The sequence below is a fragment of the Gymnodraco acuticeps genome, unplaced genomic scaffold (genome assembly GCF_902827175.1).
Source record: "Gymnodraco acuticeps unplaced genomic scaffold, fGymAcu1.1, whole genome shotgun sequence".
NCBI lineage: Eukaryota > Metazoa > Chordata > Actinopteri > Perciformes > Bathydraconidae > Gymnodraco > Gymnodraco acuticeps.
Genome location: NW_022991992.1, coordinates 211965 through 237590, shown reverse-complemented (window position 1 = coordinate 237590; position 25626 = coordinate 211965). Strand labels below are relative to the sequence as shown.

Sequence of the window (25626 nt, the reverse complement as noted above, 5' to 3'; positions counted from 1 at the left end):
TGACTGATCTTGGGTCTGTTCATATTACTACAGACTATGTTGTAGTGATGTTTCTCAGATCTCAGCAAGTACTTGAAATCTACAATGGATGGTCAAAAAAAGACTCAAGTTGTAAAAAGCAGAATTATACTTGATTGAAATAATAAATAATGTGTGAATCTACATCCTGAAGCTGCCCCACCCCCGTTTTCACAGATTTTGATGCCAAAGACCCAATCTGCTGACGGAGAGAGAGGAAGATGAGGGAGGAGGGAGAGCAGCAGAGAAAGCAAATGCTGAAGAAGAGGAGGCGACTCTGAGCTCCACAGCTGATAAGGTAAGAGCTCTGCTGCTCTCTCATCCAACATTATTATTCATTACTTTTACATTTCCTTATGAGCAGATTCTTAACATGTCGCTGGGTTTTGCTTCATCTTTAACTCTTAATTTTTATTTTCTCTTCTGGGTTTGATTTGTTCTCACTTTGAAATAATTTCTTTGCAAAATAATGTCAATGTGTCGAATAATGTGATTATTTTATGGCATCTCTAAAGGGGCAAACATCTCACAGCTGTTTGTTTATGAAGAGATTATTATCCAAATCCTATTAGTACTGTATCTACACTTGATGCTGGCACACGTTTTAATGGATTCTAGTGATACACAGGAAAGAAGTAAAAGGCTATCTGTTTGATTATGTATTGACTGTAGAGAAGTAAAACTGGCAATTATCATGTTTTATTTTATTCATAATTCTTGCCACGAGAAATGATCACGCAATAAACTTATTTTTTTCTCTTCAGAGCCACTTAAACTGTCATCTTGTGGAAATACATGGTTCTTATTATTTTAGATGACTCGGGTGTCCGGCTCAATTCTACATTTTGTGTCCTTTGACAAATACTGATAAAGTACCAAACCCTGTACTAGGAGAAATTATAAAAAAAATGTTTTTGATAATAAATAAAAACAACCTGCCTAACAAAACATGCCAAGTTTAAGCAGTTGGAGAGAAGTATGGCAATTTAGGCCAAATATCATATGAGATTAGTTTGACCTTTGGGAATACAAATCCCATGTAACCCAGGAATAGCAGCATGTCAGGGCTGTGGATATGTAATTCAGAATTGGTTCAATAATCCCTCATTGAGATGGTACATTTAAAATGATTTCCCAAAACCTTTGGGCAAACGGGTAATAAGAAAAACAGATTTTCTAATAACTTGTATTTGTCATTAGCACCAAATAAGTGTATATAGTATAACTTTCTAGTTGGAAGGAAATGGATGACAGGGTTGATGTGTTATTGAATCTCAAATTAATTATTAGAATAGTCCCCCTGAATTGATTTTGGCAAATTTTCCAATTTAAATGTAACTTGTGACTCCGACTTTTAATTACATTTTTTCTCTTTTTTCAGTAAATGTAATAAAAACTAAACACCTGAGCAACAGGGGAATTGTCATTCAAACCGCAATAGATTTGAATCCTGCTGTTAATAATTTGTTTCCATCTGTATTCTGCATATTCAATAAAACACCAAAGTGTAAAACGATTAAGCTTAAAAACTACGAGGTGGAGCGATTTAAAAAAACAACAAAAAAAACCATGCAATTTTCCAGGCAGTTTTGTAAATGGCAGCCGACTGCTTGTGTCCAGTAGAGTGGACAGAGGGACAATGGATCTATTCTCAGTGGGTTCTTCTGTCACCCGTCTCTGTCCAGCACAGCCCCCTCACCCGCCCACACACACCCTCTCTCTCCTACACACCACCTACCATGTCTTCACCATCATACTGTACACGCATGTAAGTGTATGTTTAAAATGTGTAGATTCTGGTGTGTGTGGTTTCTCGTAAAATAGCAAAAAAGATTACAAATAACTGATGATATATTGGAGTAACACAGCAGTAGAAAAGCTGAACTGGAATCAGTTTCATCTTTACCAGCTGCAAGAGCAAAGTGATGTCCACATTTAAGGTACATTGAGTAGAGTTTTCCTTCAAAACAAATACAAAACTGGATTTTTATTAGCACCAACCTCTATTAAAAAAAATAGGAGCAACCACCAGGTGCCAGATCATAGGTGCACATTTAATTCGAAGATATGAAAATGGTGGACATGATACGAAAACATTTGAATATAGTGAGGCACAAGGCTAAGCAGGGAAAGGTTTAATCTAGGGTTGACTTTCACCTGCTGGCAAGAACCTTAACCTTCATACCATTGTGTTTACAAACAAAACCAACAAACCTTTCTCCTGCCTTAAACACTAATTATTATCGTAGAATATAATATATATCTCTTTTTCCGAAGTTAGCCATATTTTACTTTGACTATATTACTACTTTCACCTGGTAAAATCCTTCAATATGTCTTCCACCACAGCCAAAAAGTGACTAAAGTATAGTTATATATACATTTCGCTTTTAACTCAGCTGCTTTGTGTTTAAAACATGATTTGTTAAGGTTAGAGAAGCTAGTAAATCATCATTGTCCCCCTTGAAAAAACGTAAATCTCACACATAAACTAAGCAGCCCTGTGTTAAGCTGCTTGACATTCAATTCAAACCGTATTTTATTGTGATTTGAAAGGCCCTGTACACAAACATAGGTGTTTTTGATTATTCTGACAGATTTCATGACGTTATTCCGACAGATTTGAAGAAAGCTCACGGTGAAAGAGGACGTTTTACATGATGTCATAGGTACTAATATGAAGGTGTAATTTAGCCCTCACATTCACATCAAATCCAAACTGAGAGTGAAAGAAATGTCAATCAATCAATCAATCAATGTTTATTTATATAGCCCAATATCACAAATGTTACATTTGTCTCAGTGGACTTTACAGTTTGTACAAAATATCAGTATGACAATACTGATATTTCAATCAAGTCCAATCCATACACGCCCTCACAGCTCTGAGGTTTAATCAGCCAAAACAATTAAAACCACATTCTGTTTTACCTATGGGTGTCCAGGGCTTTTAATAATAGTCGGTTCATGTTCTCAAGTTATTAAAGAACACACAATTGTGGAAAAGACCAGACTAACCATTGGTGGGAGACATGATGGTAACCACCTTCTCTTATGTTGAAGTCGACTTTTTGTTGAATCACTTATGCAGGTTGCACTTCTTTGTTCTTAATAGACAACCACAGCTTAGAACAAACGTCTGATGATGTTGTTTTTCATGGTCTGTATTATAGAATGGTTGTGTTGAGATGAAGTAGGACCTAAATCCTGAGCAGATACATGTTATGACTCAGATATTTAACTTAAGGTACATTTTGTTGTAGCACATTGTAAAAATGCTTTCTTTGACTATATTGTGTACTACAAATCTGAATCTTCTAAGTAACTAAAACTCAGATTAAATGTAGTGCAGTAAAACTCACAATATTTGCTGCTGAGTTGTAGTGTAGTGAAAGTAGCAGGACATGAATATCCTCAAGTAAGCTACAAGTACTTCGATATTGTTCTTAACTATAGTGCGTTAGTCAATCTACTTAGCTACTGTTCACCTCTGATTATCAAAAAACGTATATTCAATTAGCAATGGGCTTGGTTATAAATCAATGTTGGTTATGTAAATCAATGTTAGAGGTGTGTTTGAATCGTACTGGGATGTTTTTGATAGGTTTAAAAATGTTGTATGGGATCCATTGCTCCTCGTTCCAGCTCTGCTTCCATGACAGAGTCTCGGCTCACAAGCTCGATGTGGCTGGTCGAATTTGCTAAAAGCCACCAGAGTTACAACCAAGACAAAAAAGGTCGAACAAGAGACAGAAACAAATGAGCAAGGCCAGAGAAAAGAGGATTGTTGTGATTAAAAGACAATTATCTGTGCACATCGACTTCCCAGTGTTGTGCGGTGTCAGGCTCGAGCTGAGCTGTTCTGTCCCAGAAGGCCTTGGGAAACAATGGCTACTGTGTCAGGAGGAGTGAGGGGGTGCGCTAACAAGTCTTCGGGTTTCAAGACATGGTCACAGCACCATGTAACTGTATGAATACTCTTAATGCTACTTTAGGGTAAACAATATGTTTTTATCATTTGTAATCATAGGGAGGATGAGTTGGCAGGTGGATACAGACATATTGCCTTTTTTTATGTGCAATTGTCTTAAAACAATGAAAAGACAAAATGAAGGACTTTAAGATCTTTAAAACAAGCTTTAGACCTACCTCACCAGAAGAAAAAGTACAAAAACATAACTTGACTTAATTTCTCCAGATTGCCAGTTGCAAAGTGAAACTATGACACAGACTGAAAAAGAAAATGGTTTAAAATCAGCTTCGGAGTGACCTCAGTACACCGTGTGGTTCAATCGAAGGACATCAAGGAGGAGTCTGTAGTGTCTTCGATCACTGAGGCAGTTTAGATGCTTCTCATTCAACTACTGTGTGCCAGCTCCAGCTTTATGATAAGGTGGAGTAAAGCCAGTAGTCATACTGTATGTGCAAAACTCTCATCAAGATAATACAACTATATTAGTGTAGTTCAGCTTTCTTTCTATAAGAAGACGCGTTCTCCTATCATCATTATATACATACAGTATCACTAATGCTGAGTCCACGTTATATCAAAGTAACTGTTAGTATGAGTGTCCATTTTGTGAAAACGTTCACATTGTCATTGAAGCTTTAATTATGACCAGTGGACTTAAATGTTCTCAAACCTCTTATTCAATCAATAACAGATGTGCTTAACAAACATTGATGCCTCATATTATCTAAAGGTCTGTCAAATAAACCTAAATAAACCAACTCAATAGGTACATTGTAAAATATTGAATGCCTACTCTTTTTATGTAGTCGCACAAGATGATCATGTCACTTTAAAAACAAAAGCAAGTAAAGTTTTTAAGCATATAGATTTTCTTGGTAGTGAAATGGATAGAGACCCCCTGGCTGCCTTGAAGGTGGGAAAATACATTTAAACATTTGAACTAGTGTCATGCTCTGAAAGGCAGATGTGTGGCCATTGGGGTAAGAAATGCAAAGTCACTGTTCTGGTACTCTAGTTTCTGTGGCCTCTGAAGCGTTTACTTGGGTCTCAAAACTGTGACAGATTTGACTCATATTGGTCCTCATTGTCCGCATCTCCCCCTCCCAAACTCACTTCCTGCCTTTTGTTATAATGAAAAAAATAATAATGTGGATGTGCTCTCAATCAATACAAAATAATCGAATATGCTCAGTCCCATTCAGCATACAGCGACTGTCCATGGGGGATTGAAAAGGCCACGGAGCTCAAAGCCTCACCCATATTTGTTGGGGCGAGGAGGAACAGTGTGGCCCTTTGTGGCCCCATGTTTATTTATGAATGGCTGAGCCTCGGAGCGAAGCATTAGAACAATGCTGCTTCACTGAAGGACTCATTTTCATTAGGGGAGGGGTGATGGTGGTGATGATGATGATGATGAGGAGGGTGGCAGCAGCAGCAGTGGTGGGGTGGGCAGCTTATTCCCCACCGTTGGGGCTTGGTACAGAGAGTGGCGAGAGATCTGAGTTGCAACAGGCTGGTGTGACGCTTTGCATGCGAGTGTGACAGGGAAGGCTGCTCAAACCGCTCATACAGGAGCTGCTGAGTGCTGGGAGGTCGGCCACGGTCACCTACACAGGTGAGCAGCTGCAGTGTATTCTGATTTGTTATTTATTATGCCCTTGGGAGCTTTGGAAATTGAGTTTTTTTAGTAAGAAAGAAGGAATGGGATAGAGAAATGGATGAATGCATAAGCAAACACTTCCAACAATGCTCTGTGCCATCTCTATCCATCTATTTATGTATGTATGTATGTATCTATCTATCTATCTATCTATTTATCTATCTATTTATCTATCTATCTATCTATCTATCTATCTATTTATCTATCTACCTATTTATCTATATATCTATCTATCCATCCATCCATCTATCTATTTTCGTTTTTTTTGTTCTTTAAGGTCAAACACATACAGTCATGGTGAGTTTGTGCTTGTTAGGTTGTGTTAGGTCAGTGTGTGTGTGAACATGTTTTGTGGTGATTTGTAAGCGTGGACACGTGTGTGTGTGTGTGTGTGTGTGTGTGTGTGTGTGTGTGTGTGTGTGTGTGTGTGTGTGTGTGTGTGTGTGTGTGTGTGTGTGTGTGTGTGTGTGTGTGTGTGTGTGTGTGTGTGTGTGTGTGTGTGTGTGTGTGTGTGTGTGTGTGTGTGTGTGTGTGTGTGTGTGTGTGTGTGTGTGTGTGTGTGTGCGCGCATGTTTGCTTGGTGTAAATGGGGGCTGCAAAAAGCCTAGCCAATCATTACTGGACAGATTTGAGCTATTAGTGACATTAGCAATGAGTCGTTGCAGTAATTACTAGAGTGTATTCCCACATCCAAACAGACATCTGATGCCAGGTAGAAGAGCCTCTGATTAGACAGCAAACCGATGTTACAAGTAATTTAGCAGCAGTGATCGGCATTATTAAAACAAAGGAAAGATACATTTTCTTTAATTACTTTTCAGAAATCACAGTGTTTCACTGCATTCACATATACAAGGTTTATAGAGAGATTGGTGCAGTTTTTAAACAGCTTGAGACACAAGTGTTTCCGTGGTGATGTGGCTGTGTAATTCTAATTCTTAATTATGGCCTGATTGGTACATTTTGAAATAGATCATGTTTCAAAGCACAACAGGTCCAGTTGAGGTTAAATCACATAAGTGGTGACACATTTGAGTTTCAGATTTTGACTTTAATTATAGCTCTTCTTAATATATTTTGTAAAATAATATATTTAAAAAAAAGCAAGTTCTCATTCAAATTAGATTTTCAGTACAAGATTTAGGGTATTTTTAAAGCTTTTTATCATAATTTTGTGTTAATAATGTAACAGAAGATAACTCATCTTGGATCAGTTTTTCAAGAATGAAAACGCCACCCACCAATAATAATAAGTGCAAAGACATGACATTTTTTTTTTATTTCACAAAAATTAGATGGCATTTTTAAAGTCAAGTGGATGGTTTTAGCGAGCATTGGGATGGCTGAACAGGTGACGGCTCTGTTTGTCGCCCCCTTTTGTTCGGAGCGGAAGGGAGAGCTCTCTAATGAGAGGAGGCCTGTGGCTCACCATCTGCCCACTGGGCCGGGGAATGCCAGAGACACTTGCCAGGTAGAAAATATGGAAATAAGCTTTTTGGTGCTCTTGATCTCATGTTATGTTGATGATCTGCCAAGTGAAGTGTATCTATTGTCACTGAATGTGCTGTTGTGATTTCAGAAATTAAGTGGATGCTGATTTTAAAACCATAACAATTTATTAACAATTGTAGGGAGGGAGTGAGACACACAATCCTGAAGTCACCTTTTATGGTTTCTGACATATTTTTAAAGATACAACTAAAACAGAATCAGAGTTTCCTTATAAGACTAAAATAAAAGTGAATTGCAACAGCAGTAGGAGAAACTACACAGAGGAATGGTAAAGATGAAAACACCCTACATTAATTCACACATTATGTGCAATAACAATAAAACACTTTATTCACATTAGATACACTGCAAAATATCAACTGTAAGAGGCAAGCAGTATTGGTATAATCCTCTTTGATAACCTCAAAGTATGGTTTGAATCTCTTATGTATGCCAGCACCCCCTGCAGTACCTTGGACAGACTGGGTGACTGGATATTGGCATATCTTTCTGTTTATGTTTGTGTGTGTGTGTGTGTGTGTGTGTGTGTGAGTGTGTGTATACGTGTGTGTGGGAGGGGGAGCAGTCATGTTTTAAGACCATCTGCTCCTCTGAGTATTTTAGTGGGGGCCTTAGCTTGTGGTGGACCAACGCGCGTCACAGGCAAACAGCAAAGCGCAAGCTGTGAGCGGGGCTGTTCCGGAAAAATTCCTCCAGTTTCTGCTTTGCACAATGGGCAGTGTTCTGCATACAACGTTCCCATTCTTTCCCACCCTATCCAAGAGCCACGGCGAAGCTCCTGCACACGGATTGCAGACAATATTCACAATGAAAATGTTCTTCTTGGCACAGTCGATTGTTTGTGTGAGCAATTTCAATAATGTAAAGTGACTCATAAAAGGTGCCATGGCCTGATTTAGCCAAGCTGATTGTTCAGATAGCATCTGTATCCCTGAAGCGTGCTGTGGAATAAGTGATTATCTTGAGCTTTGATTACCTTGGTAGAGGAGGGTCTGCACAAAGCAGCAAAGATATCAGATCTTCAGGTCGAAACTAAACCAGGCATTGTCTGTTTATACTTCTTCAACATGCTATTACTTGTAGTTTCTTTGGTCCTTTTTGCCCCTTTCTTTGTGACAGAAAAAAACATGACATGATTCTGAACAACTGGACACTCACTCCTTCTGCTCTGGAATGTATTGTATACATACTGTCCTCACAATGACTATAGTCCCAGCAGGACAATGAAGAAGACTGAGCTTACAAACAGCCTATAGGGGATGCAGAGGAAGGTCACATATCTGTCCGCCCCTCACTGAGGACTGTGTTGGCTCTTCTTATGCTGCATGTGTGTGTAGGGGGTATGGCATGCTGCGTATGCGTTTGTACATGGCTCCAGAGCGTCAGTGCGGCATTCTCCTCTTCAGCTCTTCTCCAGACTGTTTACGGAGGGATTCCCTTGAGGTTAACCATGGCTCGGTCGATGCCATCACTTGGCCAGTGGCCTGAAGGCTTTTGGACACAGTGACTCACCATACATGTAACAATGAGAATGGGGAAAAAGTGCCCCACTTGGAAAGACAAGTTTCCTTTTTTTTTATGTCAACTACGTGGACCTCTGAGTGGATATATGCTTGTGCTTCCCGCCTACAGACATTCTTCAGCAAGGAAAATATTATATCTGCATATGGCTGGACAGATCAGTTTAGATGCCCTTATTGCATTTCTGAAATTCAAATGAATCCAGACTTGGCTTGAGATTTAAACAATTTTCAGATTTTTAATGGAGCGACTAAGATCTCTTAAGTGATAATTAAACAAATGAACACTCCAAGATCAAACTCTGTATCAAACTAATGTAAATATATGATTAACATAACCATATTCATCTCACAAGTTCTATATTACTACACAGAGCAGCATTTGCCTTATGCCTTTCGCACCTAGCATGAAACAGCTCAACTAATGTCAACACACTTTGCTTTGACCTCAGACTGAGGTATGATCAAGGCCCAGAGTTCAAGGCATCAAGACACATGGGACATATCAGGGCAATGGTCGATCCAAGTAAAGGAATGCTGAGTGGGCCATAGAGCAGCTCCAGAAATGCCTGAAGGCATATTCAGAGCTGCCCACGACACATGTAAACCAGAGCTCACACAGACTCCCTCTTTTCCCCTTCCTCTTGTCTCCTTCTGACATCTCTCTTCAAATCCCTTTTTCTATTTTCTCCCACAGAATCTGAGATCCAAGTTTCAGAGAAAGACGACTAGCTCAGGCAGAACAAACACAAGGGGAAGACGAAGAAGAAGAAGAAGTCAGGACTGAGAGGGAGCAGGAGCTTGGTGCTGAGGCTGGTATGAGGCAAGTGTTTTGCGTGTGTGTCGCGTGTGTGTATCTAAGTGAGCACACGTATGCTGTGTGCTCTGTGCAAGACGTTTGTCTGCTCCATCAATGAGGCTGTTGTTGGGGTTGGTGGTGGTATCAGTGGCCCTGCCTGGCCGCCCGGCTCCATTCTCTCCTGCCCTTGCTGATGCCTGAACGACGCTCTTGGCCTTTTGTTGCAGTGCAGATGCTGGAGCTTGACGTAACATTGGAAAAAAAGTTAGGATTGTCACAGTTAGGAATGGATTGTCACAGCCAACAGATGCGTCATCATAAGACGCCTCAGAATGTGACCTTTTCCAATGTGAGGTGTTTATTTTAGAAGAGGCTGTAATTGATATTTTCGCAACAGTGTCTTAAATGTGAGAAAGTATTGGTCATATTGATGAACATACAGGGATTTTTCATCTGAATCTGCAGCTTGCCTCAGCTTTGCAGAGCTTTTTAGTGAGGTTATCTATATCGCCTGTAACTTTACTGTTTTGGTTTACCCTCACATCTCACAGAGCGTTGTTTTCGGACAAATCGGAGAGAAATAAGCTCTTTAAACCTCCTTTAGTGGCACAAAACTGCAGCCAGACACAGCCGGAGACTAGATGGAAAAAGCTTAGGAGCATTTAGCAGCTGTCGAGCACAAACTATTGGTCGGGTATTGGTAGAGAACAGAAAAAAGCTAAATCAGAGTGAATATTAGACATGTGGCCAGAAACATGATTACAATTGAATACTAATCGTGCTCAATAACTGCTGGATGTTTAATTAAGCGACCTTTTTCTGATACTTACTTAAAAGCTCAATGTTGTGTCAATGACTCGTTTCCTCTGCTTCCGAGTAGTATAAAAAAAAACGTTAAGGATTTTATTATTAGAGAAAAGTAGAAGGAAGCATTTTGCGAAGTGAATGTTCTATTAGTGTTCGAAAACATGCCTTCCCATTTGTGACTGTATGATGCATGATGATGAGCAGCAGGACAAATCAATGGCCTCCTGCAATGTCAGAACAACAGCATTTTTCACTCTTCTTCTCCGGGGGATGCTAGGATGTGTTAATCACGAAGCTCTGATACACAATCCACTCTTGGGCCGGCCATCTGCACACACAGGCTGTCGCCATGAAAATAACATACATTTGATTTACTTAGAATCTCAAAATGTACAAATGTCTTAAAAACATGAATGATAAAAGTGAATTACAGATAGCATGTTGAAATAGTATACAGTATAAACACAATACTCAAAAATATTTAATGAAGCAGTGACTTTACAATACATTGAAGTGTAAAGACATTAATTACAATTGTATTTTCTTTAAAACGGCAGAAATGTTGCCCATTTGCTTTTATATCATCTATTAGATGTAAAATACTCATCACAGCAAAATAAAATGTATGTAGGAAATCTTTAAAATAATGAAACATGTATAAACTACCAACTTTAAATTCTGCTGTGTGAACAATCTATGTTAATGAATGTCTAAAAAGGAAACTTTGATTGAAAGATTGATATCCTTTTTATTGTGAATCAATAAGCAGTGCTATGTTTTTGTCTTCTTAGTTTTCCTTATGTAACAAAAGTAAGAAGGCAATGGTGACCGAGAAAAACCCTGACACACGTATAGCATGACAGACAGTTATAATAGTGCCTCAATACAAAATTATATTTACATGGAGATTACAGAGAACACAATTCCACTATTATACTGAACGAAAGAGCTCACTAAAGATATAGTCCTGATGTACAGACGATGATGCGTAAACATAAATAATGCAATCAGTCAATATCTTCTTTAAGTTTGTTTATTGAGCATTATCGCTCTTTATTGGCTATATGATTACATAAAACAATTTGTGGGGGAGAGAGGCTGTAGTTAGTTTTAATTTAGTTACAAACATTTCCAAAAGCCAAATACCAGAACAAGTGTTGAAAAAGTAGTTCTTTATATGGGCCTCTATGTGGCTCCAGAACAGAGCTGATATTTCAGACTATAGAAGGCAAGAGAAAAACAAATGAGACACAAAACTAACTCCACACACAGACTTGTAGTTCCCTCATGTAATATATCTATTGAGCTAAACCGTGGCTTGTTGGATTTTGGAACAAAATGCTGCAGTGATGCTAATGGCTTTATGAGCCTTTTTCTGGTGCTATTCATTTATAAATGCAGTGTCATTTCTTTGTTTGTCATCACTGAATATCGGTCCCTCCTACTTACTTCTAGCGCAGCACAGATAGTAGTATTCTGCTGATGACATGATGTGTGGTGGCTTGAGTTTGTTGTTATGTCAGAGCTTCGTCAACAGTGAGTGTCATTCATTGGACGGGCTTACGTATGGCGGCCGTAATGAGTGATGAGAGGGAGCAAGCAGGTGCTGGCTGATGCTGGGTTTGTGTGCTTATGTCACTTACTACGACTCTGTGGGAGTGAGGGGGCTGTCAGTGATGTCACTGCCTGATGATGCTGATGTCACTCTTCTTTCTTTTCTTTTTTTACAGAGAAGGAGGCTGCGGAGCTGTCTGGGTGTGAGTGAACACCCTCTAGTGGAGCTGCTGACCAGAGCGCCTGTCTGTTTCTTACCATCAGCATTTCAAGGTAAGCTTAAGCAATAAGTCAAAGCAGGGTATTTCTATGAAGCGATACTAACAAGCTACTAGTTTTTGTTATTTAACAAGTTTTAAAAGTCTTCACATGTGGACTTTGCAATGTTTTTTCTTTATTGCTTGGACACAAAATACATTCAGTGAACAATTTAAAAAATATAATTGAGAATGAAGTCAGTTTTGATTTTAATAAGCATATTAACACCTGACAAACTAACTTGATTTACTCAAATTGTATTCTATACAGTTAAAGGTATAGTTATAAGTATCCGAAGTGTTAAGTTACAATTTCTTACACTAAAACCGCACATGGGCAAAGATTAACTCAAAAATAGTTCAAAATAGCTCCTTCAAACAACTGAAATACATTACCTTCACAAATTATAAAATGGTAATAAGTTCAAAAATCGAATTCAAGATGTTAATAGTAACATTCCCATCTCAGTGAAGAGAGTTTGATGATTATTAGTATATCTAGTATATTATGTGACCCATTCTGTGCTGATTAATACTAATTTATAATAACAATGTAAGAAATAGGAGTCAACCCTTCAACTCTGACATTATCCGTCTGCTGTTCCCTACCTTTTGTTCGAGTTATTGCTGTGACTAAACTAGTGCATTGCATTGCTTTTTGTGGATGAATATGACTTTGATTCCCTGCTGCTGTGTTACCAATTAAATATAATGCATGTAGATCAAAACTGATACAGAGCCGTCTGTGGTGAGTTATGAAAATATGAATTTGGAATTGCTTGTTGGAAATTGCTAAATAAAAAAATACTGTTTCATTTTGCAAAGTATCATATGGTGAGGCGAGCATCACTTCACTCCAATTTTGGTGATCAGTGATTCAGTAAAAAAACAACATTTGCTCTGTGGATTGAGCAAATTACACCACTTCCAGCAGTCCAAACAAATGTATATTGAAAAGGGGTTTTGAGGGAGGTTTAGGAACCAGAAACTAAACTGTTCAATCTCAGAAAACATTTTGAGCAGTTGTGTGATTCTTAGAGGTAGACGAAGCGTCTGAGTCACGCAGCAGAACCCATGCTTTTAAGGTTTTCTTTTCTTGATGATGCATTTGCTGTGACTGACAGGACATTATGTGTTTCAGAGGTCTATGTTCCAGCATTGAGCCGAGACCATGTGGTGTTTGGAGCTACTTTTACCACTGCTGTTGATCATCAACGGTAATACATTCCTGCATCTCTTCCTCATGTGATGGCAGACCTATTCTGATTTTGTACCTCACACTTCACCATTAAATTACACTTCATTACGTTATGCTGTTGATTGTATCCAATAAGCCAAACCCTTGTTAGTGCTACTGCATTTACTTCAAATAAGCCAAACATTGCTTCATACAGAAATGTGTTAGTTTGTATTGTACAAGGTGCAGTTGAACTATGCATGCCATGTTGTCACACCCTGTCTCTGATCTTCTCTCAGATGCCAGGTGCCAGTGGAACGTTTGGGTACCTCGGGACATCTCGGCCATGACAAACTCCTGCGTGGTCATCCCGTGCACATTCATGTATCCGTCCGGTATCAGGCCGTACCGTGGCACTCACGGTATCTGGTACTTCGGCCAGCCCTACCCTCAACTCTTCCCTCCTGTTGTCTTCAAATCACGCACAGACGTTGTGCATGAGAGCTACAAAGGACGGACCAAGCTGCTGGGTGACCTGAACCAGAGGAACTGCACACTGCTCATCAACAACATCGGAGCAGAGCACTCGGGGAAATATTACTTTCGTGCTGACCTCGGGGGAGCCAACATGTACACGTACCCAGACTTCTCTGAGCTCAAAGTTCTGGGTAGGTCAATGAGTGTAATGTACATTAAACTGTAAAAACCAGCAAAATAAAATCAGTAATTGCTAAATAAATGATTTTTAAAGGTTTGTCTGTAATTACTTCGAAGTATAGCCAAATATATTATTTGAAAATAAATGTTTTAAGTAATTATTAGTTTTAATGTTCCTTTTATTATTCAATTGTTTTCTTCATGTTTTCAATATGTTTTTTTGTTTATATCATTATTCTTTTTGTACACTTACTGTAGTGTTTTTAAGTTAGAGTGTCTTTTTCTATAGTTTTATAGCTATCCTTTGATCAATTGTATCTCTGCATGAAGATATTATGCTACCCTTTTGAATCCCTTTTTACTATTATTAAGAAAATATATTTCCTGTCCACCAGATCAACCCAACATCGACGTCCCGGAGGAGATTGTCAGTGATGTAAGTCTGGAGCTGACGTGCTACGCTCCCGACAACTGCCCCGAGATGACTCCAGAGATCCAGTGGATGTACATCGACTACCTGCCCGACCCGGAGATCAGCTCTGACTTCCTGGAGGATGGCAACACGGCTGTGCTCTCCAGCACCCTCACCTTCACACCCAGACCTATGCACAACGGGCAGCTCCTGGGCTGCAGGGTCTACTACCCCAACACCACGCTGGTCTATGAGAGGCTCATCTCTCTGGACATCAAGTGTAAGTTTAAAGGCACTTCCCACTTTTAGGCCATAAGTAATAATGATGCTTTTCCAATTTTCGCATAGTCTCAAAAGAATGCTTTATATAAAACCATGGTACATGAAAAGACAACAAATAATGTCAATAAACATTGAGAATCACAGTTTAAGGTACAAACATAATCATGTTTATATAACCAAAGTACTACTGTGCATCTCAATGGATCAAAGGAAAACCTTGTGCTCGAAACTTTGCACAACGGCATCTCTCCTTTCTCTGTTACTCTAACCCATTCACTGGGATGTGCATGTCCCTTTCATCATTTTCATTACAAAAGAATGCTAGCTTTAAACATGCTACTTAAATTATAAGGTTTTATCTTGCTGTTCAAAGTTCAAACCCACAAGAACCATACAAAGCCACATGAAAGACAAACCCAAAATACAAGAAAAAGGAAAGTAAAGCCAATTTATTTCTTGAGTGGCTTCAAGCAAAGCCTCAGAGGTTGTCCAAATGTACCCTCTTTAGCGTTTAAATCACGCATGCATTAATCACTGTTATATTTGTGTATATTATATGTAAACCCTGTTTTAAAAAAGGCGGTCATACACATGAGCCCAGGGACATGAAACTCTCTGCTTTCCCTCCCAGACTCTCCGCGCTCTGTGTGGGTGAACGTGTCCTCGGAGGTGATGGAGGGAAGCTCTGTGATGCTGCACTGCGAGGTGGACAGTAACCCTCCTTCAAGGATTTCATGGATGTTTGGAGACCAAGAGCTGCTGTGGGACACGGCGTCCAACGTCTCCCTCTCCCTGGACGATGTGACGCCTGCACAGGAGGGAATCTACACGTGCTACGGGGACAATGGCTATGGCATCATGAACACTTCACTGTACCTGGCTGTCAATTGTAAGTTTCTGATACAGCAGCTTTGTCCCAATTCCAACCAACATACAATGCATTCTGTATACAGTTAGCATCTAATATGGAATCAGGAATAAGTTACATCTGTGAATTTAAATGATACCCATCAGAAACCATGAAGGAATAGTTGGGTCATTCTCCTCACCCTCTCTGAAGGAAAGCAGCTGTAGTGGACCTGAATTCAGCTTCAATAGATTTCAACAAAATAAAAAGGTCTCTCAACATTCATAGAAACTTCTCCAATCACATTTCTACTGTAGCTGCTGCTGATCTGGACGCTCCGTATTTTCCATACTACCTTGCCTAATCAATAAATCCATATGCACTGCAAAGCTTCGGAGCCACGAGCCGGCAAGGAAAGAACAAAACAAAACGTGTTTTGGGCAATACTGTGGAAAAAATGTCAAGCTGTGTCCTAAATACATATAACATACTAATAGTGTCATACATCAAAAATACTTTTTAAAAATGTGTGCAAACACAAGACACAGTCAGACTGTGACCTTAGAATACCACTGCCAAATCTACAAAAAAAGGGTCTTGTTGTGGAACCACAGTGTTCATCAATAGCCAATTAAGCAACTGATTGGATTTAGTATCCATAGTGATAGCTTTGAGTATACTTTTTTTTTTTTCCGCCTGTGTGCACTGAACGTCATATTCAAAAGCTGCTGATTGTATGAAACAGGGACACAGCATGAGTGCTTTGACCTTCCTTTTTAACAGCTAAAAGTGTGTGTAGGTTGGAGTAGTGTTTTGAGAGCCAGAAATCTCTGCCCAAACGTATCATTGAACATTTCTATTCATTAAAATGCATACATATTTTATTCTGAAACAGAGAACCTCACTCTGTTTATTAGCTGTTCGAGATTAAAATGTTTATGGATGATATAACCTTTAAATAACAATATATCAAACTAAAATGTAAAAAAACGATGTAAAAAGGGTCACTCAACAGAAAAAAGATCAGCCATATTGCCAATATTTTGCTCTTACATCTCAATTTTTGGAAAACAGACAGCAGCTTTTCACATTTTCACAATCACCTAGCTGGTAAATATAGAGGAGCATTAGCAGCTTAAGAGCCAGATGTTTCCCTGAGGATTTGGAGAGGGAAAGAGGGTTTCCAGAAACAAGACTCCAAATGAATGATGATGTTGCTCTGTAACTGCTGGATGTGTATGTAAGCCACCGTTGAATCACAGATTGCCATAACAACTTGATTGATCCCCTGACCCTGAATGGCCAAAGTAATTGCAATACCAAAATGCTGTCTATTGTTATTGAAGAAGGTAGCGTGTTGTAACTATGGAAAGATGAAGAGACTGATCAAAAGTCTGGATAAGGTAAAGAAACAAATACAATTTTATCTTTAAATGTTGCAGACCCTCCCCGCGAGCCTGTGATAAACGACTCCATGACGATACTCGAGGGATCTACGCTGGCCTTGCACTGTAGCACCCAGGGCAGCCCGGCCCCCACCCTCACTTGGCTGAAGGACGGGGAGCTGGTGGGCACCATCACCGCCGACGAGCTGTCAGTACTGGAGATTGTGGAGATCACCCCCCAGGGAGACGGACAGTACCGCTGCCTGGCCGAGAACGAGCATGGGAGAGCCAGCAGCTCCTTCAACATCACTGTTGAGTGTAAGTGCTTGTCCTGCATTTCCCCCAACATGAGTGTGGAATGCTGCAGGTCAACAGGATTATATTCTTGGATGTATAGCCAGCGTCTCTCAAGTTTCTAAACCATTAAAAGTATAATATTCTGCTTCTATGTATTGCAGAACTTCCATTAAGAAAATAATATGTATTTATTGTAACAAATTATTACGTTCAGATTCGAAAGGTCACCTATTATGCAGAATCGATTCTGAACGTTTCAGGAACAAAGACCCCCTCTCTTTTTGTCCTTATCCATTAATATAAAAACCTGTCTGAAAATGAGCTGTTCAGATTTTGGCCACTTTATAATGTCCTAACGTTTTGGCTTGTGTCATTAGCAAATAACCAACCAAGGTAACCCCCCCCCCCCCACCTTATCACTGAATCTCCTCCTAGAGCACCATTGTGTTCTTTTTAACCAAATATCTCTCAGAGGGGAGTGGCTCCTTATTTTCATCTAAAGTAACACACACAGAATCATCACTTTTGAAACAGGGTTGAAACAGAGGGGATTATGGCATGGCTGCAATTGGTATTTCGAGCCAACTTCAGAGAGATGTTTTGTATATATCTGAGACCTTTAATATATTGATGAAAAACAGTATAATAGGGGACCTTTAAATAGGAAACATTTCCATAAGCAAAAAGTTTAGTTTGACATGTACATATATCCACATTCAATGGTGTTATTGTAGCTCTTTCTGCCTCCTTCACTAGATGCCCCTGTCCTTCTGGAGGAGTCAAAGTGCACCGTGGTGAGGGAGGGTGTCCAGTGTGTGTGCATTGCCACAGGAAACCCTGAACCCACCATTGAGTTCTACCTGCCCGATGTGAATGTCACCATCAACGAAACAGACGGCCGGTACAACTTCTACACACACACAGACGGACACACCTCTACGGGAATGATCAAGCTGCGGGAGAAAGGCGAGCGGGTAGACAACGGAGGCCCAGCCGTCAACGTCCACTGCAGCTACTTCAACACGTACGGAAGAGAGAGCGTACAACTGGAGCTGCAGCAGGAGAGTGAGTTGGGACCAACTATACACCACATCTGAGTATTTACTTGTCGGGACCTTTGATACAATTTGAATGAGAATGTCTTATTTCTGCCAATTGTTCTTTACTGTCATGTGCACATTAGCTTCAGTGTGGATATGGAAATGAAAAATGTAGGTCACAGGCTCCTCCAACAGTGCAACATGAATATATATATATACAGGACATAGAACAAATAAAACTGATAAATTAGTGCAAGATAATCAGTTTTTCTTTTTCTTATTTGTCTGAATTCCTATTTGTCTTAATCCTGCATTCAAATGCTGAAAGTTCAGTACAATTCTAGTTTTTCTTACTGTCAACAACAGCAAATTGTTTTTATTGGGAATTGTTGTCTGTGCAGCAACGCCTGATTTATTGCTATAGAGCTCCATTGTTGTCCAAAAACACATAAATCAGCTCGACTGTTTTAATAGGTGACATGGTCCTTTTTTATTATGGCCCTGTAGTTTATTTTGAGCTGAGCCCTCTCCTGCAGCTGTAAATTAGATAATTGTTTATTGATCTGCAGCGGAAAATACTTCTCAACAAAACCTTTTTCCTCCTGCTTGAGTAATGTTTGCTAAAACCACCAGCCGCAGTAATGCCTGGCTGTTTTAGGATTGTTTAAAAAATATGTTTGAAGTTTGCTTTCACATGTACGTCTCAAGTAGGAATGGTTGTATTTTGGTGTGCGAGCATTTAGATATCAACAAAAAGGCCTTTAAACCATATTCACAAATTGGCCTTATGCACTCGAAGAGAAGAGTGATTGTTCTCTCTTTAACAGATCTACTCTGACCTCTGCATAGTGCGATCAATAACAATTCTGTTCTTTGTTTTCAGAAAAGTACATGATGGCAGTTATAGTTGGCACTATTGGAGGAGTGGCCGTCATAGCCTTCATCATTGCAGCAGTGAGATACGTTGGCCACAACAACAAGAAGTGAGTATAAATGATAAATAATTGAGAGGCCGATGCGAGGCAGAAGTAGCCCTTTTCCTCACTAAGCATTCTCTGAAATCCAAGGAAACACTTAAGCCTAGTCATCCATTCTAAAACACATTGATACATATTGAATATGATTGATTGTGGGATTGATGTGGACGTGAGAACCATTTCTCAAAAGCAATTTAGCTGTTTATTTACCAAGAGAAGAACCCCTTGGAGATCCGCATTGGCCGCCTTGTGGAGTCGGTTAGCAAGCTAGACTAACCTTATATTTTGCAGACTCAAATCCCTGCCCTGACACTGCTTCTGAATCCTTGACCTGCTACGCTAAACAAAATCCAAGTAGCTCTGTTAACCAAAAACTTTATTTAAGCCTCAAGGCACATTTGGACCCTCAAATTGACAAGCTTCCTCTGACAAATCACCCTTCAAGTGGGTGTGAGCTCAGCGACTAAACCCATCAAATAACCACGTCACTCACCCACAGACCTCCAGCTTAACCTTACATAGCTTGTTGTTTTAAAATGGATGCCCAGGCTTGGCGTGTCGCCCTGCGTTAGTGGCAGTCGAGACCGAGTCTGACTATGTGACTCCGTCCCCCAGAGAGAATGGCACCCCTAGGCAGGACGTGGTCCTGGAGAACCCAGCTTTGTACTACAGCGCAGTCAAGAAGGACAAACAAAATCTGAGGAAGAAAGTGGTGAGACATGCTGATGTCAATTATTATTATGATGGAGGATGGGTTGGATGACCATTCTCAAACTGTTTAGGATTAAACATTGTATGTAATCCAGCAAGTTGTATATATGAGACCCCATTTTGACTTCTGAAAATAAGGTAATAAAAGGAGTCCTTCCCACTGGCATTCCAGTACCTCCAACCATTACCTTTCCGAACACTGTTTTCTCTTGCTTTCATAGCTTCTATGCGTTTTTCTGTCTGTTTTTCTCTCCCCTAACTTACACAGCTTAAGACAGAGCTGTTGGGCTCAAAGTTTAACTCCATTCTAGAGGAAACTACGGTAAGGTTCCTAAACAGATCCCCATTAAAAACACAAGCCTCAGTGACAGATACATCTCCTCGCATATCAGCTTTTGTGTTCTGTACACTGCCGTTTGTTTCTGAATCTGCCTGCTGCCTGCTGCCTCATTGCTAACACAAATTTGCCAGACTAACAAGAAACATCTCAGTCTCCTTGTCAATTGTCAACCAGTAACCACTAACATATTTTGGTAGTGTTGTCCGTCGCGCTCTTCTGTCACTTGCGGTGTCACCGGCACCCTGCCCGAGTTTTGTGTCGCTGATCGATCCTTCTGTCTGCAGGGAGAAGACGGGGATTATCAACCTGTGGGCTCTTTGGCAGGACTGGAGAGGCAAGAGCTGAATTACGCTGCTCTGGAGTTTATCGGGGCCAGGTCCAGGGAAGGGGCCTCAGGGAGGGGGGATGATGACAGCAACTACACGGAAATCAAAGCCAAATGAAACGCGATCCTTCCCTGATCCCTCGGCTAAGCGAGACGCAGTGGCAGCCCCAATAAACTGTTAAATAACCCTCCGTCGTCAACTGGATTTCACCCTGCATATGATGGCTCCTTGTTTCACATTTCTTCAGATCTGTCACCCCTAAAGTACCACTAGATGCCACTACTCCCCCCTCATGCTGTCCCTCCTCCATTGGACCCCCCCTTCACATGCCTCATTCGGGAATACTGGTACTTTGGGTTGGAGCATTTCCCACTGGACAAAGAAAACAAATTACTTACATTTCTGGCCTCAGTTGTTGTTCATGGGCTCTTAAACATGCAGTGTTAGACAGCAGCTTTGCTTTTGTTGCTTTCTTCATGTTCTTCATTGTGTTTTTTAAACAAAAGACATCTGAGTGCTTGCATCTGTCCCACTATCTGCTCGACATCTGTCTCTTATATCTGTCACTGTGTCTGCTGCCAGCTGAAGCATCAGGGCAAGGAGCAACGTTGCTTTTTGTTCTCTTATGTGTGTCTATCAGCAGAGAGCAAACCTCTCTTCCCTGTTTCCTTTGGTTCAATTACATCCTAAGTAGATAACAGCCTGAGGCGAGAGATGGAAACGCATCTCTACATCTTGTTTCTACATAAGTGTATTTAATGTGTGTGTCTCAGTAGCCTCTTATAATAAATGAAACAAAAGTCACCATCACTTTTGACATAATTGAAGAGGTTTTGTAAATTCGAATGGTTCACTTTCCAGTTCTGAGAAATGTCACAGCTTTTTTCCAGCCTTATGTTTTAGTAAACTGTAGGATTGTTGATGTTTTGGGGATTTTCCTGCACTGTGGCCAATGCAAGACTTCTTTGTCGTCTGCAACTTGTTCTCCCTAAAGCACAAAATATTTGAGCGCAAGCGGCCAAAGTGTTATCTCTTTTAGACAATGTGTGTGGGTATGCGTGTGTGTGTTCAAATCGTGCTCAAAGCTCATAGGACACTGATCATTGATGACTGGGGTCTTTGGGAGGTTTTTAGCATTGCTTCACTTGAGAAGTTGATGCTCTATTCTCACAAGGTTGCATCAAATGTTTGAATGACACAGATGATTTGCCAGCTGTTTATGCTATTCAAAGGCATTTGATGAACCTGTGATGTAATATCAAAGCCTACTAATAGTCTAACTTTATAATGATGGTATCAATAATATATATTAATAAGATGTATAGCTAGAAAATGGAAGCCAGTATGTACAGTAAATACCCTGCATGACTGTCCTTCTTGCAGGCATTAAGTTATTAAATGATGGATAAAAGCCAGTTTGAAAAGTAAAAATACTCCTATCACACATCATTCACATGCTTTTGACTGAACATTGTCTTAATAAATACTATCAAGCTCTAACTAGTGTGCACTATAGTCAAATCAGAGGTTGCGTTTACATGCAGGAAGTGACCTTGTTATTGACGGGGATTGAGGATCAATTTAAAGTATAATAGCGGCTGTATTTAATAAATTGTTTCTTTAAACCTTAAAAGGAAACTCCAGATCAATCAAATTAAAGCAGCAGAGGCCGATATAGCTTTGTATTTCATAGAATAGTATTTCATAGGATTGGGTCAAGTTCCAAACCAAATGCATCCTACATTACCCACAATGCACCAACATGTTTTATTTAGATCCATCCTGCCTGCTAAATGTCTTTCAAACTCCATACGTCTAGTTTGTAACACCGTTTTTTTCAGACTTCTCAAAAGTTTATCAGTTCAGCATCACCTGATGACATTACATTTTTCACAGGCTGAGTTGCACTGCCGATGATATAAATACATTTCTTGTGAATCCGATAGTCGGTGTAGTTCCCCTTCAATGTATAAAGAGAATGAAGTCCTTTTCCTCGTCTTCACTTTGTCTGTTTCTCACAAAAGTGCAAAAAAATTACTCAACACAAATTATACTCTAACTTGGTCACCTAAAACTATTAGTGAAAATGAAATGAACACCTACAGTGTATTGTACGGTGTATGCTTTAAAAATGTGTGTCAAGATATACAATTAGATAAACTGAATCAGTCATGTAAACATTTACGGTTTCTCTGCAAGAAAATTGTAAAATACCGAAAGTAATGACCATAGTTTTAATTTCCAAAATCATCTGCTACAGTATGGAACCTGTCCCCTGATTGTGTTCCTCCTTAAAATACATTACACTGTTTGTACTGATGTTGATTGGAGGGGAACGTAAAATCTAGCTAGAGATGTGCAATGATCTCTTCTTGAAGATTGAAAGTACTTTTGATTCTCATGCTCTGCCTAAGGCTTTATAAATGTATGTTATGAAACATCGCCGCACTCATTTGTAATGATGGATTTAGTTCATCAAGGCAGCAGCGTGTCTCTGTGAGCTGTTTCTAATTGGTTTTACAATCAAAATACAGCTAAGGCCTCTCACTGTGGTAACTGCAGAATAGACTGTTCATAAGCAGCAGTGGCAATATAAAAACTAAATCACACTACCAGGAGTACTTTAGGTTTGAGCTGTTCACACATAAATATCCTGCTGCAAAAAGTTTGAATACACCATAGTGATGAATCCTCAGTCCCTCAATGGCACAGGGAAAACACATATTAGAACAAATGAATAGAATATGTTGTGTGATATCATGCCCATAATGCTGTGCGACATATCCACCACTATTGTATTACTCTCATAATAGTAACTGCTGTAATAATATTTTGAAATGAATTCCTTGGTCGTATCCTGCATCAAGTCATATTGGTAATGAAACGGAACATGGTGCACACAAATCAGCTAAAGTTGTGTTTCATTTGATTAAAAACTCCAAAATGTTAAAAATAAATGCAGTTCTCTGTGCATGTAAACAAAGCTTTTGTCGACCACCCATTCTGACTCACATTAGCCTTTATTAAGACACTGTTCTGTCGACTCAAGGATGGATATGCTGGCTAGTATTCATATATTGCCTGTAGCTACAAAGACAATAACCAGTATATCTTGTTGAAAGTTTTACAGAGTTTTTTTTCGTTTTATTTATCTGAAAAAGTAAAAATATGAAATGTGTCTTACCTAATATTTTGTCACGGTGTGTTGTATAGCAGATTTGTATACCCTATACTTTGTGGTGATCATAATTGTCATGATTGGGATTTTTTTTCTTCTACAAATATGATAATAATAATTCAGGTCAGAGTTTTGAACTGTTTCTTATTAACAGTAGGATTTCTGCAGTGATGTAGTTTGTTTGCTCTTTTATTTTAAACATATACTTCACGCCTCAAGCAAATCCATATGTCTTCAGTTCTACCCAAACATAAACAAAATAAAAACAACAACTGGAGACAGTTGTCCGTTTCTCATGCTGTCTTTTTTGTTCTGTTTTTTGAGAATGAGCACCATGGTTACAGGTAAAGGCCCTGTCACACTGTCCCGAAATTGACTCCCGATGGACACACGAATATGAAATTGTGAATTTCGCACGATGATGGCCCCGAACCACACACGAAGGCAACATTTACATTACATTTAAGACATACAACTGCAATGAAAGTACCAAAAACAATTGTGTTACAGTACTATGATACTGTACTGATATCTTCAGACTTTGTTCTTTATCCGTCGTTATATGTAGAAAATATTACGTTTTCTCCGTAATGTTGTTTCCATAACAACAACAACTTCCTGTCAACTGTCCTTCAAAATAATATATTATATCCTTTTTAGTTTCACAGAACACAAATTGGGTTATTTACATAATATATTTACATGATTTTGTTGTGCAATAAAACAACCCGATGGACACACGATAAAGGAAATGTTCAAATACGGCTGTGATCGTAGCAACATCGGGCCATTCGTGAGGGCATCTTAAGCCATCGTATGACCGCCGGTGGAGTTTCTCAGGCTCCGGCAGCAACTTCGTGAGCGGTGGCAAAATCTTTGGCATGCCAAAAAATTACCGAAGGACCTTGCGAAGGTTCATTTTCGTGTTGAATTCGTGTGTCAATTGTGCCCTTCGTGAGGGCATCGTGTTATCATCGGTGCCATCGGGCATTCGCCCCGATCAGAGTGAGGGCGAATGCCCGATGGCATCGATGATAACACGAAGATGACACGATTTGACAAGATGTCCTCACGAGTGCCTCACGAAGTTGCCGCTCACTAAGTTGCTGCCGGAGCCTGAGAAACTCCACCGGCGGTCATACGATGGCTTAAGATGCCCTCACGAATGGCCCGATGTTGCTACGATCACAGCCGAATTTGAACATTTCCTTTATCGTGTGTCCATCGGGTGTCAAATTTCGGGACAGTGTGACAGGCCAAGGCCCTGTCACACACTGTCCCGAAATTGACACACCGGAAATGTTCAAATTCGGGTTGTTTTATTGCACAACAAAATCATGTAAATATATTATGTAAATAACCCAATTTGTGTTCTGTGAAACTAAAAGGATATAATATATTATTTTGAAGGACAGTTGACAGGAAGTTGTTGTTGTTATGGAAACAACATTACGGAGAAAACGTAATATTTTCTACATATAACGACGGATAAAGTAAAGAACAAAGTCTGAAGATATCAGTACAGTATCATAGTACTGTAACACAATTGTTTTTGGTACTTTCATTGCAGTTGTATGTCTTAAATGTAATGTAAATGTTGCCTTCGTGTGTGGTTCGGGGCCATCATCGTGCGAAATTCACAATTCCATATTCGTGTGTCCATCGGGTGTCAATTTCGGGACAGTGTGACAGGGCCTTAACAGGTAACACAACATCTATATTTATGTTTTTACATTACATTGCATTTAGCTGACGCTTTTATCCAAAGCGACTTACAATAAGTGCATTCGACCAGGAAGACACAACCTTGAAGAAAACAGAATCATATAAGTACATCAGGTTTCATAGAGCCAAACATTTCAAGTGCTACTCAACTGGCTTTAGGTAAGCCAGTCCT

General features: G+C 39.6%; 1 protein-coding gene across 4 annotated transcripts; it reads left to right on the top strand.

Annotated features, from left to right (window-relative positions):
- The first annotated feature begins 192 nt into the window (after positions 1-192).
- Positions 193-24031, top strand: LOC117536364 (myelin-associated glycoprotein-like). 4 transcript variants are annotated; one of them, XM_034201202.1, is made up of 13 exons: positions 193-316; positions 9381-9506; positions 12020-12116; positions 13242-13317; positions 13577-13945; positions 14330-14626; positions 15260-15517; positions 16918-17178; positions 17914-18222; positions 19081-19180; positions 19790-19886; positions 20154-20207; positions 20510-24031. In XM_034201202.1, the coding sequence occupies exons 4-13, from the start codon at positions 13272-13274 to the stop codon at positions 20666-20668; spliced, it is 1950 nt and encodes a 649-aa protein (XP_034057093.1). In that variant the 5' UTR covers positions 193-316; positions 9381-9506; positions 12020-12116; positions 13242-13271; the 3' UTR covers positions 20669-24031. The 4 variants fall into 4 exon arrangements, with proteins under 4 accessions (XP_034057093.1, XP_034057091.1, XP_034057095.1 ...); XM_034201200.1 differs by lacking the exon at positions 193-316 and adding an exon at positions 5469-5606; XM_034201204.1 differs by lacking the exons at positions 193-316; positions 19790-19886 and adding an exon at positions 5469-5606.
- The last annotated feature ends 1595 nt before the right edge of the window (positions 24032-25626 follow it).